Source organism: Stenella coeruleoalba (assembly GCF_951394435.1).
Source record: "Stenella coeruleoalba genome assembly, chromosome: 7".
Lineage (NCBI taxonomy): Eukaryota > Metazoa > Chordata > Mammalia > Artiodactyla > Delphinidae > Stenella > Stenella coeruleoalba.
Window position 1 is genome coordinate 86252384 of NC_137153.1, and position 13595 is coordinate 86265978.

Sequence of the window (13595 nt, forward strand, 5' to 3'; positions counted from 1 at the left end):
TGAGGGGATGGGGCTGATAAAGGATATGCAGAAGCAATTATTCAAGAAGCGAGGGATACAGTTAAGGAACTTGCAGACATTCTGTAGACGTGAATGGATGGTTAGGAAGTAGAAGGTCAAATACAAGGCCTTTTGGGCTGAGGATTCAAAGAGTGGGGATAACACCTTCCGTCTGTACGAAGATATATACTCTTCACAGTAATTTAGGCATACTACCTCGTTTGATTCCCCTATCAATCCTACTCAGGGAAGATAGTTATCCCATGTTAGAGGAAAAGAAAACAAGATTACTGAACTGAGTTCCACAGCAGATGCAGTGTGCAGGTGGAGACCAGAAGCCCAGGTCTTCTGCTTTCTCGGTGCAGGAGGGGTGGGAGAACAGCTTGGAGGGTGGAAGCAAGGTAGGGGTGATAAGGAGGGGGCGGGGGTCCATTTAGTCAGTAGGATTAAGCAGCAAAGCTCCCGGGTCATCCCAAACACTTTCCCCATCCCCATTCACCTGGAAGATCTTACGCTCTCCCTTCTGCTTCACATACTCCTTGGGCAGGAAGTCCTTCAGGCTACACCAGAAAAGGGAGGGTCAGCATGTAGTGGACAGCATCAGGGCTATGTGGGCCATGGACTGTGGGCCTAGGGTTGTAAGGAGATGTCTAGGAGAGTATTATCTTTGGGGAGAAAGAAGACTCAAGGGACTAGAGTCTGGATTGTCCCTGAAATCGAGATGACTTTGTACTAACTCTTGAATACAGCCTGTGTCCCTCCTTACAGGGAAAGAGACTAAGGGAACTTGAGTCGGAGGCTCATTCCTTCAGGAAAAGAGGGTCGAGAGCACAATTTTAGGGGACCAAGGGCAGAAGGAGCTCACGAGAAGGATCACCATGCTTGTAGGAAGCTGAGAAAGCCACACCAAACTGTAGATATTCTGAGAAACACCAGTGGATGAGACCTGTGAGACTTTGGAAATCTGATGTTCCCTGTGACGAAAATGTACTTTCCCTCTGGCTATTGCAGTACAATTCTTCAGAGCATCTCAGGAAAGTTACATGCTCACTTCAGAGGTAGGGGGAAGGGGCAGGGATTCTGGACTACATTTATATTCCACATGAGGCCAGGGAGGAGACAAATGGACGATGGACGCTGAAAAGGTACCCACATGGGTCAGACCCTGGGACCTGAGAAGAGGAAACAGGGGAGAAGGACTGGGATGGAGACAGGCCCGTTGTGCTGGGGCCACAGTGGCAGGGAGTCCTGGGCCCTGCCAGGGTATGGGATGAGGGTCACTCACTCGAGGAAACCAGCCTTGTGCTTCTGCTCATTGTGGGGCCCAAACTGGATCTGGCATTGGAAGCCAGCGAACTCACAGGCCTTGTCGAAGGAGACAGGATGGGAGCCATTCAGGATGTCATCTCGTGCCTGCAGAGCACAGCGAAAGGAGGCGAATGTTGTCTGGGGTACAGAGATACCCCCACTGCGCTTCTGCCTCTCTCCCTACCACCCCATGCCAGGCAAGTCCTTTCCCTACCTGCACATAGAGAAGGTTCAGCTGGACAGGGTCCCGGGAGTCCACATTCTGGTCTGAGTAGAAGAACTTCCTCCGGAGCAGAAGCGTCTCGTGCTCCTCCACTCCCTGTTCCCTCAGCGTCCGGCCATGGTCCAGCCAGTTCACTGGGACACAGAGGGTCCCCTCAATGTCTAGCCCCTAGAGCCCCTATGCCATCTAATCTCTGGCTTTTTGTTTGTTTCTTCATTTCCTGCCCTCTCTCACTAATATGTTAAGTTCCGTGAGTGTAGGACTTTGTTTTACTACAGATGCATCCCCAGTGTTTAAACAGTGCCTTGCAAAAGCAAGTATTCAGTAAATAACACAGAAACGGCTGCCCCTGCCACCCTGCTTGTTTCGAATGCCCTCTTCTGTCCCTTTCTGCTTACGCTCGTCATCTGTGTGCAATTTCTGCTTTAGTTTCTCCATCTTCTTTTCATCTCGCAGCAGCGTCTTGTCCTTTCGTAAGGTCCCTGTCACCTCCTCCTTCTTCTCTTCCATGAGCTCTCGAACCAGTGAATATTCATCATGGTTGGTGATGCCTGGGGGAGGGGGTGGGTTGGCAGCATCCCAGGCACTGCAGCCAGGTCTTCCGGCAGAGCTGGGGCCTCCCCCTGCACCTCCGGCCCCACTAGCCCCTTACCAATGCGGGCACAGATGGTCATGAGCATGTCAGTGACGGTCTTAGAGTCGTCCACCATGACAGTCTTCACAGTGCCATCCAGCATACGGATCTTCAAGGGCCTCTGTTTCTTCCTGTACTCCATGGTGTCCTATTGGGGCAGGAATAGGAGGCAGGGGCCCACTTTAAGCTAAAGGTATTACTTCCTTTTCAGGCAGCCAGAGGCGGAAGGAAAGTAGATTACTAAAAGGAAGACTATGGTGGCTCGCTCGAAAGCAGGGTATTATGACTGCCTGTAATAGAAAGAAGGCATGGGGGAGGTCAGAGACAACAGATGCGGGTGCTGAAAATAGGAAGTGGAAGGAGGGAAGTGATGGAAGAGGATATTGGTGGTCCTTGATGAAGTCATACTCACCCCATTTCGGAGCATGTAGTAATCCAAAGCTTTCCCGGCCTCCAGCCATATACCCTTTTTGGGGTCATCGTCTGACAGAAATAGCCCAAAGTCGCTGGCTAAAAGAGAGGATGGATCACCTCAGACTTATAAGGACCCCAATGTGGCTGAATGGCTGCACCACTGCCCCTTATTATTTTCTCAGTGATCTGGGGCCTAAAGGGGAGGGAGGGAACCAAGGAGCACAGACCTGAGAGATGAAAAGCCTTGGGGGACAAGAAAGTCATCCCCCAAGGCCAAGAGCCTGGGAATGAGAAGAGACCGAGGACTCCCGCCCCAGCCATCTGGGTCGTCAGACTCACGAGGGCCAGACAGGGCCTCTGGGATCCGCTCACGGATGATGCGACAGGCGTCATACACCATGGTAGACGGCTCGAACTGCATCGTCTTTACCACATTCCCAATGCTGATCTTCAGCGAAAGTGCAACCATGGTGGCGGCTTCTCCTCTCCAGCCTGGCTATACCTGACCTGTGGCATCAGGGCATTAGAATACACCCTTGTTGGAGGAGAGGAGGCCCCCCAGATGGAGGCCCAGGAAAGGGAGTCACCAAAGCAGATAGCGGTGAAGTTGGTTTTGTTTTATTTAATAATTTTAAAGAATGAAAGATGAGTTGCATCAGATGGGTGCCTAAGGTGTCTAAGACATCTGAAGGAGAGGCTGATCTGCAAGGTACAAAAGCAGGTCTGAAACGCAGTGTTACCCGAGGACACTGCCCCGCCCCCAGCACTGGAATCTGTGCCTCCCTTTTTTCTTCCAAGTGTTTGTCTCTCACCCTTGTCCCTGCTCACCTCCTTTCCCAGCCCCGCCTCTGCCCTGTTTTCATCCTTCCTGGTTCAGTCTTCTTCCCTCTTTGTCTCTTACTATACCCTGCTGGCTTCTTCCTGTCTGGAATTTTCAGAGCTCTGCCCTGACTCATCATATGATCTTCCCTCTCACAGCTTTAGCCTCCTCCTCTGCAGAATGAAGACGTTATATTAGATAATCCCCAAGGGCTCTTGAGACCTGCAAACACTGTCTCTAGCTAGTTCGGCAGGGAGGCCAAACACTTGCTGTTCAATCCATCCAGGCCCACTTGTCTCAGCTTTCCTCTAACCTGACATGCTGGGGGCCTCCCAGAGGAGCTTGGCCCATGTTTGGTTTCCCAGCAGTCAAGCTAGAATCATGATTTTCTAACCCAAAGGGATCTCAGAAGTGATCTAATCAACTCTTTAATTTTGCTGAAGGGGAATCAGACCGTGTGTGTGTGTGTGTGTGTGTGTGTGTGTGTGTGTCTGTGTGTCTGTGTGTGTCTGTGTGTGTGTCTCTGTGTGTGTGTGTTTCAAAGCAGGTCAGAGAAAGAGCCCAGTCCTTCTAACTCAGTCCTTGCTCCTTCTAAGTCACCAAGTTACTACTCAGTTCTCATGGTAACTCCTCCTATGCTCTCTCATCTTCACTTAGTCCTTCTGAAACTCTGCCCTCCATCTCAGCTGCCTCTCCTGACAGTATTTTCATTGCGGCCGGGGACACCAGTCTCACCGAGCCCTCCCGGCACCACCTCTCAGTGGAGGCGGCAGGCAGTGCAGAGTGTACCAGACCACACGTCTGCCTAGCAGCTGATGATGTGACCCAGCTCCGCACAGAGATTGGTGCCTCTTACCTAAGAGAGTGAGCAAATCTAGGCTGCCCATTGCCCTCTCTACAAACTGCTAGCCCCAAAGGGGAGAAAGCAGACTAGACAGAAGGCTGGAAGCAGAGGTGGGGGTGTTAGGAAACAGCAGCTGAGGATCAGGGAACTTGGCAAGGGGTATGTTTTTGGAGGGTGAAGAGATTAGGAGGGATTGAAAATCTAGGTAGAAACAGGAGGCAGGAGGCAGATGTGGGAAAGGTCTGGACCAGGGATATGATAGACAATTTCTAGCCTTATAAATAGTACAGAGTCTCAAAAAAGCAACAGCCACAGCTCGTCCTCTATCGTTACTCCCAAGAGCGGACTCTCCCAGTCTCCCCACTACTAGGTTTCTACTCCCCTCCCCATTCCTGGAGCACCTCTCCCCATAGCTGGACAGACCTGGCTGTTGGGTCGCTGGAAGGTCTGCGAAGCTGAGGGCACACTGAAAAGACCTTAGACCCTAAGCTGAAATTGCATGTCTCCCCCCATTTCCTCCGGACATATGGACACCCCCTTCTTCCTCAAGCACGGAAACCTCTGGTGAGACCCCGATAAGGGAGTTGAGTCATGGCTACCCTCACTTTCAGGCTGGTCCTCAGTGGACATCCACATGGCTACAAGAGGGTGAGGGAGGAAAGGGAACTGAGCGAGTTGGGGGCGATGATAACACAGAACCAGGCCCCTGGAAGTGTGGGGAGAAGCTATCCAATTCTTGTTCCGGCCTGAGAACTTTGCTCCCCTTTCTATCATGTTTTATGGAACAGCAACAATGCCCCCCCCCCCGTGTCCCCCTCCCAGAGAACTCCTCCTCCCTCAAGACATTCCTGAGATACATTCCAGAGGAGTTGGGCAATTGTGGGGGGGGGGGGGAATAGAGGACAGGAGGTCAAATCCCAGCAAGGAATGGAATGTAAATGTACTGGGGGTAAGGAATTTGGGGTACATAGAGAATACAGTCAGAGCAGGTACCCACAAAGGGAGCTGCAGAAAGACAGGGAGTTACAGAGAGGGACAAAGGGAGAGAGAAAGCTGAAGACAGAGTCAGAATGTAAGAGGGCTGGGGGAGTAACACTCAGTCTGTTACCAAATTTGGCCTCTGAGTCTGTAACCGCTGAGAGGGAGGGGAGGGTTGTGGGTGAGACTGACATATCCGGCCTCAGGCTGCTGGAGGCTCATTTAGGGCTGGACTGGGCAGCTGAAGGGCTGGACCTGACTTCCCCCAGCACGACCCTTCCCCACCTACATCCAGATCCATGCATATTCATTCTCCCTAGATGTACCCCAGCCTATGCAGAGAGCTCTTTCCCACAAAGCTACTTACACAGTCTCTACCTACACATTATCTCAAACACACAGCCCTACACAGATCCATCACAACCACGTCATCTTCCCATGGACTCTACCCCACGCACACAGCTGGGACGTACAAATACACCTCTGTCGGCAAGCACACAGCACTCGGCCCCAACACCTCTCCTCTCATTATACAGACATTCTCCTTCCATCCATCCAGTGAGCATTTTCGAGGGCGTGTTATGGGAAGGCCTTGAGCCAAACTCTCAGTGGTGGGTAAGCCCTAGCCTCTGCCCTCAATGGGCTCCTGGTCAGCAGAGTGGATGAGCTACATACAAAGTTACAGAAGGCAGGATGTGGTAAGAACCAGGTGGTATGTGCTCACGGGAGAGATCCCTTTAGGTCAGGGAAGGGGGACTAAAATGTCTTCACGAAAAGTGTCATTTGAAGTTAGGATTTAGAAAAATAAAGATAATAAAAAATAACAATGATCTATCTTTTATTGACTATATGTCAATTTCTTTGTGTACATAATTTCATTTAATCCTTACAGCAACCCTGCAAGGTAGGTGTCGGTATTTCCATTGTTACAGATTAGGAAACTGAGGCTCAAAGAAGTTAAGCACTTGTTCAAGTGTTTAACTTGAACAAGTCACACAGCTAATAAGTCACACAAACGAATAAGTTGTGAAGCCAGGATCCAAACCCAGGTCTCTGACTCCGAAGCCCAAGCTCTCTCCACTATTCCAGCCAGCCGGAGATGAGTCAGGGGTGGCATTCCAGGCAGAGAGAATAGCATAAGCAAAGGTGGAGAAGCAGAAAATCACGGAGGGGCATTCAGGGAAGTGAGGAGGCAGGCTGGTTGAAGCACAGCGTACCTGCAAGTGAGCAGTGATGGGGAAGTCAAGGTTAGGGTGGAAAGGCAGGGGAGAACTCGGCAGGAGTATGTGGAATTTCACCTACCGGAGGGCAACAGGAGGCAAAGGGAGGCTTTGATCAGAGAAGGGGCATAATCAGAACTAAACTTTACGAAAATAACTCTGGCATCTACCTTGGAGATTGGTTGTAAAGACACTGCATTAGCACAAGTGGGAGGTAATGAAGCCAGAGTTAGAATGGTGGAGAGGAGGACATCACTCATTACAAATTTTAAGAGGTAGAACTGACAGGAGCTGATGACAGTCTGTCCTCAGGAACCAAGGCCCAAAGTCAGGCTGGGGTCCCATTGCTTCGCGTCATCAGTAGGCACTCAGAGTGGCTGGGAGAGCTTGAGTTTAGGCAAGGAACTGGGAAAGGGGGAATGAAAGGAGCAGATGGAGCTGAGAATGTGAAGATGAGGCTGCAGTTAGGGGATGTGGTTAGCAGCCAGGTAGGGGCAGAAGGGATGGGGTTAGTGACTCTATCAGGCTGGAAATGGGGAAGACAAAGTGTAAAGAAAGACTGGGAAGATAACAGTAGGAAAAATAGTCTATAGTTAGTCACTGGATCAGGCTGGGGGAAGAGGAAGAATATGTGGATGGTGGCTAAGACAGGGAATGATGGAGTGAGGTCAGAGGCCAAGCCAGGCTGCAAGAGGTTGAGAAGAGATGTGGTAAGTGGCTAAATTAGGCTACATTAGTGGGATGGGGGGGAGAGTGAAGGGACGTTGGCAGTGTCTAAGTAAAGATGGAGTTGAGGGGAATGGGATGCAGCCAGTGGCCGGGTCAGGCTGGGTAGGGGATAGTGTTGTGGTCAGTGGCAGGGTCAGGCTGGGAGTGAAATGGGGGTGTGGTCAGTGGCCTGGCTGGGCGTGGGATCAGCAAGATCCAGTTTCCTCTTTGGGTCTCATTTCCTCTTTTCTCTTGGGGCAGTGGGGGAAGGGGATCTATAACTAGACCAAGAAATTAAGGAGGCTTAGAATCAGGGAATGGCACATAGCAGGGACCGTAAAGACCTGGCAGTAGTGTTGGACTGGTGGTGGGGTATTCAGCAGATGACCTGGAGGTATGCACTTGAATGAGTGGGTGAAAATGGTGGGAGAGTGCTTTAAAATGATGGGAAAGCTCAGATTTGCACGAGAGAAGGATGTGCGGATTCAGGGGTGGGAAGGGAGGCAGAATTGACACTGAGAACGGATGGTAAGGTGAACAACACGGGAGCATTAAAGGCAAGGGAAGTATTCTGTAAGTGGGTAGGCCTGAAGGGTGTGAAATGCAGGGCCAGGGAGGAGAGTTGGAGGGGAAGGTTTAATATCCAGGGAATGAGGGAAGACGGAGGCAGTAGGGCTGAACTTTCAGAGGATTAAGCCATCCCCTTCTCCCATGGGAGCAGTTTCCTTGGTCTGCTTCCTCCTTAATCACCATCCCGTCTCCCCTAGGCAGTCCCCCACTTGTTACTAAGCCTTGTACACCTCCTGAGTCTCTAACCCTTTCCCACCTCCTATCTTTTAAACAGCATGGTCCAGGAACCCCTGCCCCTCAACTGTGGTGGTCACAGCAAGAGCCCTAGGCTTAGACAGTAGAATGAAGCTGGAATCCCAGATGCTTGCAATTCTAGCTGAAGCCCAGAACCCTTGCCTGAAATTAGTTTGTCATTTCTCTGGGCCAAAGAAGCCCCTGTGACTACAGAGGCATAAGAGCCCTCCCCGCAAAACAAGGGCATCTACTTACCGCCAATCTCTTAAATTTACCTGCCCGAGGTCAACCACCCTGACCTCAACTACAACACCGAGAACTGCCCGAGATTCCTAACATTAACCCTGACCCTAATTTGTCTCCTGATTCCCAGTACTGGCTTTGACACTCATCTCTTTCTTAGCACACACCTGAATCCAATCCCTGATCCCTAATTTTGATCTAATTTTTACCTTTAGCACCAAATCCCGACCTTAACCCTAAATCTTGACCCCTAAACCTAAAGCTCATTTGTCACTTGATTCCTGATTCACCCCTTCCGTTTATCCCTAATACTGACTATGCCAACCTTCTCTAATCCCTAAAACTGTACTTCTAACCTAGTTCCTGTTGGTGACCCTTAACCTGACCCTGAACTCTAACTCTGACTTATGTTGGCCATCCTAGAAAACAAAATAATGCTCTTAATCCAAACTTCACCTACACAAAACACACCTGACTCACACTAATAAATCTAAATTTTAACCCCGGTTTTATAACTCCAAAAGCTAACCTTAACTCCTAAACCCAACTCCACCTAATCCGCAACTCACCCAATGTGTTCCTACTCACCCGCTATCAACTAACCTCAAAGCCGATCCCCGCCCTGCGCCACACTGCCATCCACTCCTCGCCCTCCCCCAAACTCATCTGCTCCCAGGAAGGGCCTGGCTCCTGAAAAACGGCCTATTTAACTCCGAGCACGGAGATACACTGGACGCTGATCTCTCCAACAGGACCCGAAACAGACGCAGAAGAGTCAGCGGCCCCGCCCGCCCACCCGCCTCCCGGACCTGGCCTCGCAGCCCCACCCTGAAGCCCCAGCTCGCCCGGTCCTCCCTACCTGCGCTGCCCGGCTCTGTGCCCCGCCCGCTGGTCCGCTAACCCTCTCGTTCTCCGGGTGGCTCTCAGGCTCCGGCCTCGCCCTCTCTTCGACACTCTCTCGGCCACTTCCGTCCCGGGAACGTCCCCCACCCGCGGGCGGCGCCCTGGGCCCGCGCTCTATGGTCGCGGGGGCTGCAGGAAGCTGCTCTGGCTCCAGCTCTCGATGCTCGGGAGCCCGCCGACTACCGGCAGCCCCTCCCCGGCAGGAAGCGAGGGTGCGGCGCAGCCAGAGAAGGCGCCCGAACTGCGCCGAAGTTCCCTTTTAGGCTCTAATCCTTCCTTCTTCTAGCCCGGGGAGAAGGCGGGGTCGGTTCCCCAGAATGCCCGCCCCCAGGGAGTGAGGGGGCGGCAGGCACGTACCCTCTATTTGCATAGCGCCCGGGACGTGGCGCGCACCGACGCCGCTTCCGCGTCGGGGGGAACTCCAAGTCCCGGAATGCCTCTCGGGTAGGTGCGTCACTTGTGTTGTGTTGGAAGTTGCGGGGAATCGAGTCTGGGAGGCGGGTCCGTTTTCAGAGACCCTGCTAGCAGCTAAGAGGAAAAACCCCGCTGAGGAGCCTATAGGTGGGGTCGACTGACGGTCCGGGTCGCGCGTAGGGTTGGGGATTGGGGCCGGGTGGAGGGGTGAACTCCTGCGTTTCTGCACATCCCTTCCGTAGATGTCTCATATGGAGCTGGCGTTGGACCCGGGTGACCATGACCTGCTGGGCTTTTTGCTAGAGGAAAGCGGAGGTTTGGTGGCGGCGCCCGATGAGGCCTTGGAGGCTCCGCTGGGTTGGGAGCTGCCACTTTTTGAGGTGGGTAGGGGTCTGAGTCGGGGAGGCCCGGGGCCGGTTGTGGGGTGTGTCCCTGAGGCAGGGGGAGGTGATAGGTTAAAGCCTGTTAATCTGAACCCTATGCAGGCTCTGAGCAATTGGGACGTAGAGGATTTCCTGAGCTGCCTGCCGAGTCCCCCAGCATCGTTGACCGTTTTCAGCAATTCTAACCCCTGTCTTGTCCACCATGATCACACCTATTCTCTCTCACGGGAGCATGTCTCCATAGATCTAGGTAAGTCTGTAATAAGTGAAGTTTTGGGGGAGGAGAGGACTCACTGGCCTGGCTATTCATACTTTCCCTTTTTCAGATACTGAGAGATATGGAGAAGAGGGGGCTCAGATGACTCCATTGCATGTGGAGGAGCCGGCAGAGCAGGTACTTGACTTGATTTACAGGAGGATTATTCCCCGCATTGCACGGGTTGGGGCAGGATTCCCCATTCGTTTCTGACATCCCTTTGCAACTCTGCTGCCCACCTCTCAGGAACCCCAGGAGATTGCTAGGCTAATACTGACTGAGGAGGAGAAGAGGCTCTTGGAGAAGGAGGGGCTTACCCTGCCTGGGACGCTTCCTCTTACTAAGGTAAGACTCCCATTGGAGGAGGGTTGTGAGTCCCAAGTAGGCCAGTTCTGTTAATTTTATATCAGTAACTTGAAAAAGAACTGAGGTGAGAGATTAGCACATTTGTTGTTACTAGGAAGCTGGAGCATGTAGTTAGTGTGCTGGGTGCAAGGGCAGATGGTGGTTTTGCAGGGCTTGTACAAAGTTTGGTGTGCTTTTTAAGTAAAAATTCAGAATTATCAGGGTAATATTAGTAAAGGGATTTGGAAAGTACTGTGCAAGCATGGGTCCCTGACACTTATATTTCACTGGTTTAGCACTAATCTACCTATAGCTGAATAGTAGAATTAAGTATTAAGGTTCATCAAGGCTGGATTGAGTAGTATAACAAGAATAAGTGTAAAATCCCGATTTTCAAGCAGTGAGTGGTGGCTTCACATGCACAGCATTGTGATACTGTGATGAAATCAATGTTCATTAACAGAAAGGTTAAAAGAATTTTAAGTTCTTAAAAGTACAAGTTGAGGGAATTCCTTGGCAGTCCAGTGGTTAGGACTCTGTGCTTTCACTGCTGAGGGCCAGGGTTCAATCCCTGGTCAGGGAACTAAGATTCCACAAGCTGTGAAAAAAGAAAAGTACAGGTTGAGTCAACAGTGTGATATGGCTACTAACAAAGTGAATGGAGTTTGGAAGCTGTATCGTTGGATACCAGTAAACTAACAGTGTTGCTGCTAGAAGGGCAGTAACCATCTTGCTCTCCTTTTTACTGGCCAGAAAGCATCTTAGTGTCCAGTTTTGAGCCCCGATCTTTTACAGATATTAAGAGGATGCAGTCCATCCTGTGAAGAGTAGATAAGATGATGAGTTGTTTTTTGCCCAGTTTTTTTTAAACTCTGAATAAATGTCAAGTGCTTTTAAATAGCTAAAGACCTTTGTTCTATTACAGCCCCAGAGATCAGGTGCTAGGTAAGTCTAATAGGTAGAAATAATAGAGGCAGATGTTGGCTCACAAAAAGGAAGTTTTTTTTTAGTTAATAAAATTGTTACAGTGGCTTGGCTTGTGAGGGCATTAACAACTGGTCCTCAGAGGCACTCAGACAGAAGCAGAGTGCCTGTTGGTCAGGGAAGCTGTAGAAGGAATTTCCACATTGGGAAGATCGAACTCAGTTGCCTTCAAACTCTTTGGTCTAATGTTCCTCGGATGATACCCCTTTTCCTGTCTTCTCTCAGATGGAGGAACAAGTTCTGAAACGAGTGCGGAGGAAGATTCGAAACAAAAAGTCTGCTCAAGAGAGCCGCAGAAAGAAGAAGGTGTATGTGGGGCGTTTAGAGAGCAGGTATAAAAGGGAGCGGAACTCAGGGGTGGAGAGAACAGAGGTAATTGGAAGTGTTAGGTTTTTTAAGGGTGGATACAGGCCATGCCCCCACATCCCTGTTATTCCTCCAGGGTTCTGAAATACACAGCCCAGAATCTGGAGCTACAGAACAAAGTACAGCTCCTGGAGGAGGAGAATCTGTAAGCAACTCTTCGACATCAGTCCTTTCTCATCCCTCCCATTTAATACTGTCTCAGTCTTTCTCTTGCTCCACACTTGATTTCTAATTAGGCAGCTCCCACGTGTAAGGTCTGGTGCTTGGCCTTTAGTGGGTCTCTGATTCTAAGAAGCTCATAGTAGCAGGGAATAAATTTGCAAGTAACTGTGGATAAGTATCAAGAAGGAGAAAGGAGGGAATAAGAAAGACCTCATGTGGCAGATGGCATTTGATAGTAGATAGGATTCTGGGGTGGAGGTGTGGGGAGCATTCTAGGCAGAGAGAACACAGCATAGTCCAGTCTGGCTGGAACCCTAATACGGGTGAGTTGGGCTGGAAGGTAGAGAACGTATAATCCCTAGTGAGGATTGTGTGCAGAGCCGATCAGGCAGTGTAGAACCACTGAAGGGGTTTGCAGAAGGAGTTTAAATCAGGGCAGAGACGTGTGTGTTTGTTTTAGTGAGGTCAGGCATTTTGTTCACAGAGAGGAAGAGATCACTTGCAAAAATAGGTCCAAAAGTAAGAGAGGATCCAGTGCACAGGTGGAGGGGATGAACTTAACAGGAGGGTTTTGTTGTATGTCAGGGTGCCAGGCCAGGGCCTGCTGTCTGTCCCCTCTCTTCCTCTAGGTCCCTTTTGGATCAGTTGAGGAGACTCCAGGCCATGATGATTCAGACAGCAAACAAAGCCAGCAGCGGCAGCACCTGTGTCTTGGTGAGGATGGTGATGGAAGGAGCGATTCTCTTCTCAGGTGGCACGGATAGGGGTGCAATGCAAAGCCCTTCTTCATCTCGTTTCTCCTGCGCTCTAGGTCCTGCTGTTCTCTTTCTGTCTCCTTTTCGTACCTGTGATGTACTCGTCGGACACAAGGGGGAGTCTGCCAGCTGAGCGTGGAGGTGAGATCCTTGAGGATACCATTAAGGAAGGGCTAGGGGAGAAGCCCAGCCTGCCCTGAAGGGCATTTGTCTCCTCAGTGTTGTCCCGCCAGCTTCGTGCCCTCCCCAGCGAGGACCCTCCCCAGCTGGAGCTGCCTGCCCTGCAGTCAGAGGTACCAAAAGACAGCTTGGACCATGAGCTCCAGGCTCCTAGCAATTCTTGCTGCCTCTTCTATCACATGCCTCAAGCTCCTAGCACAGAGCCTCCCCTGAAGTTAACACTGCCTGACAGTTTCTCAGCGTCCTCCTGCCCAGGTCCCATCTCTCCCCTGCATGCAAATCTCACAAGTGAGGGAGGATGGCTCTCTACCCACAGCTCCACGTCTGTTATCTTGCCGGGCAGATATTCAGGCTAGGTGTGAGGATGTGGGGGCCTCAGTCATGGTCTGCAGCCCCCAGTCTGTGTTCAGAGGAAAAGGGACGGGAGGGGGCTCGCCTCAGGTCCTGGTGCCCTGTCAGGAAGCCTGAGGACTCAAACACACCACACTTACTGGCTTTCTGGGTCTTTTATTTGTACCCATGTATGTCTGTCACCCCATGAATGGGCCTGGGGGAATCAACTGACCTCCTTGAACACTTCATGCAGTGAGGGGATGGGGTGAAGAAAGAAATAAATAAGTGATTCTGACGCATGGGTCACCCTCAACCCCT

The 13595-nt window shown here is 51.1% G+C and overlaps 2 protein-coding genes across 6 annotated transcripts in view; one reads left to right on the forward strand and one right to left on the reverse strand.

The window, feature by feature from the left end:
* TLN1 (talin 1) overlaps positions 1–9186 on the reverse strand; it is a 31847-nt gene extending 22661 nt beyond the window's left edge. For both annotated transcript variants that reach the window (XM_079926857.1, XM_079926856.1), the window contains exons 1-8: positions 9056–9186; positions 2919–3086; positions 2578–2675; positions 2184–2313; positions 1930–2082; positions 1523–1665; positions 1286–1413; positions 500–560 (exon numbers count right to left, since the gene is read on the reverse strand). In XM_079926857.1, coding sequence (XP_079782983.1) covers positions 500–560; positions 1286–1413; positions 1523–1665; positions 1930–2082; positions 2184–2313; positions 2578–2675; positions 2919–3048 — 843 coding nt within the window. In that variant the 5' untranslated portion in view covers positions 3049–3086; positions 9056–9186. The remainder of the gene's footprint in view (positions 1–499; positions 561–1285; positions 1414–1522; positions 1666–1929; positions 2083–2183; positions 2314–2577; positions 2676–2918; positions 3087–9055) is intronic.
* Positions 9187–9414: 228 nt separating this feature from the next.
* CREB3 (cAMP responsive element binding protein 3) lies at positions 9415–13577 on the forward strand. Of its 4 annotated transcripts, none has more exons than XM_079926870.1 (10): positions 9415–9543; positions 9756–9893; positions 9999–10146; positions 10223–10290; positions 10399–10497; positions 11707–11813; positions 11924–11992; positions 12639–12723; positions 12821–12905; positions 12984–13577. In XM_079926870.1, the coding sequence occupies exons 2-10, from the start codon at positions 9756–9758 to the stop codon at positions 13298–13300; spliced, it is 1116 nt and encodes a 371-aa protein (XP_079782996.1). In that variant the 5' UTR covers positions 9415–9543; the 3' UTR covers positions 13301–13577. The 4 variants fall into 4 exon arrangements, with proteins under 4 accessions (XP_079782996.1, XP_079782999.1, XP_079782998.1 ...); XM_079926872.1 differs by having other exon boundaries at positions 9504–9547; XM_079926871.1 differs by lacking the exon at positions 9415–9543 and adding an exon at positions 9576–9660.
* The last annotated feature ends 18 nt before the right edge of the window (positions 13578–13595 follow it).

Excerpts from the sequence above, each read along its gene's own strand:
- CREB3 (XM_079926870.1), top strand. The coding sequence starts at position 9,756 with ATGTCTCATATGGAGCTGGCGTTGGACCCGGGTGACCATGACCTGCTG. Across the intron at positions 9,894-9,998 it reads GGGAGCTGCCACTTTTTGAG|GCTCTGAGCAATTGGGACGT; the intron begins GTGGGTAGGGGT and ends AACCCTATGCAG. Across the intron at positions 11,814-11,923 it reads GTGGGGCGTTTAGAGAGCAG|GGTTCTGAAATACACAGCCC; the intron begins GTATAAAAGGGA and ends TTATTCCTCCAG.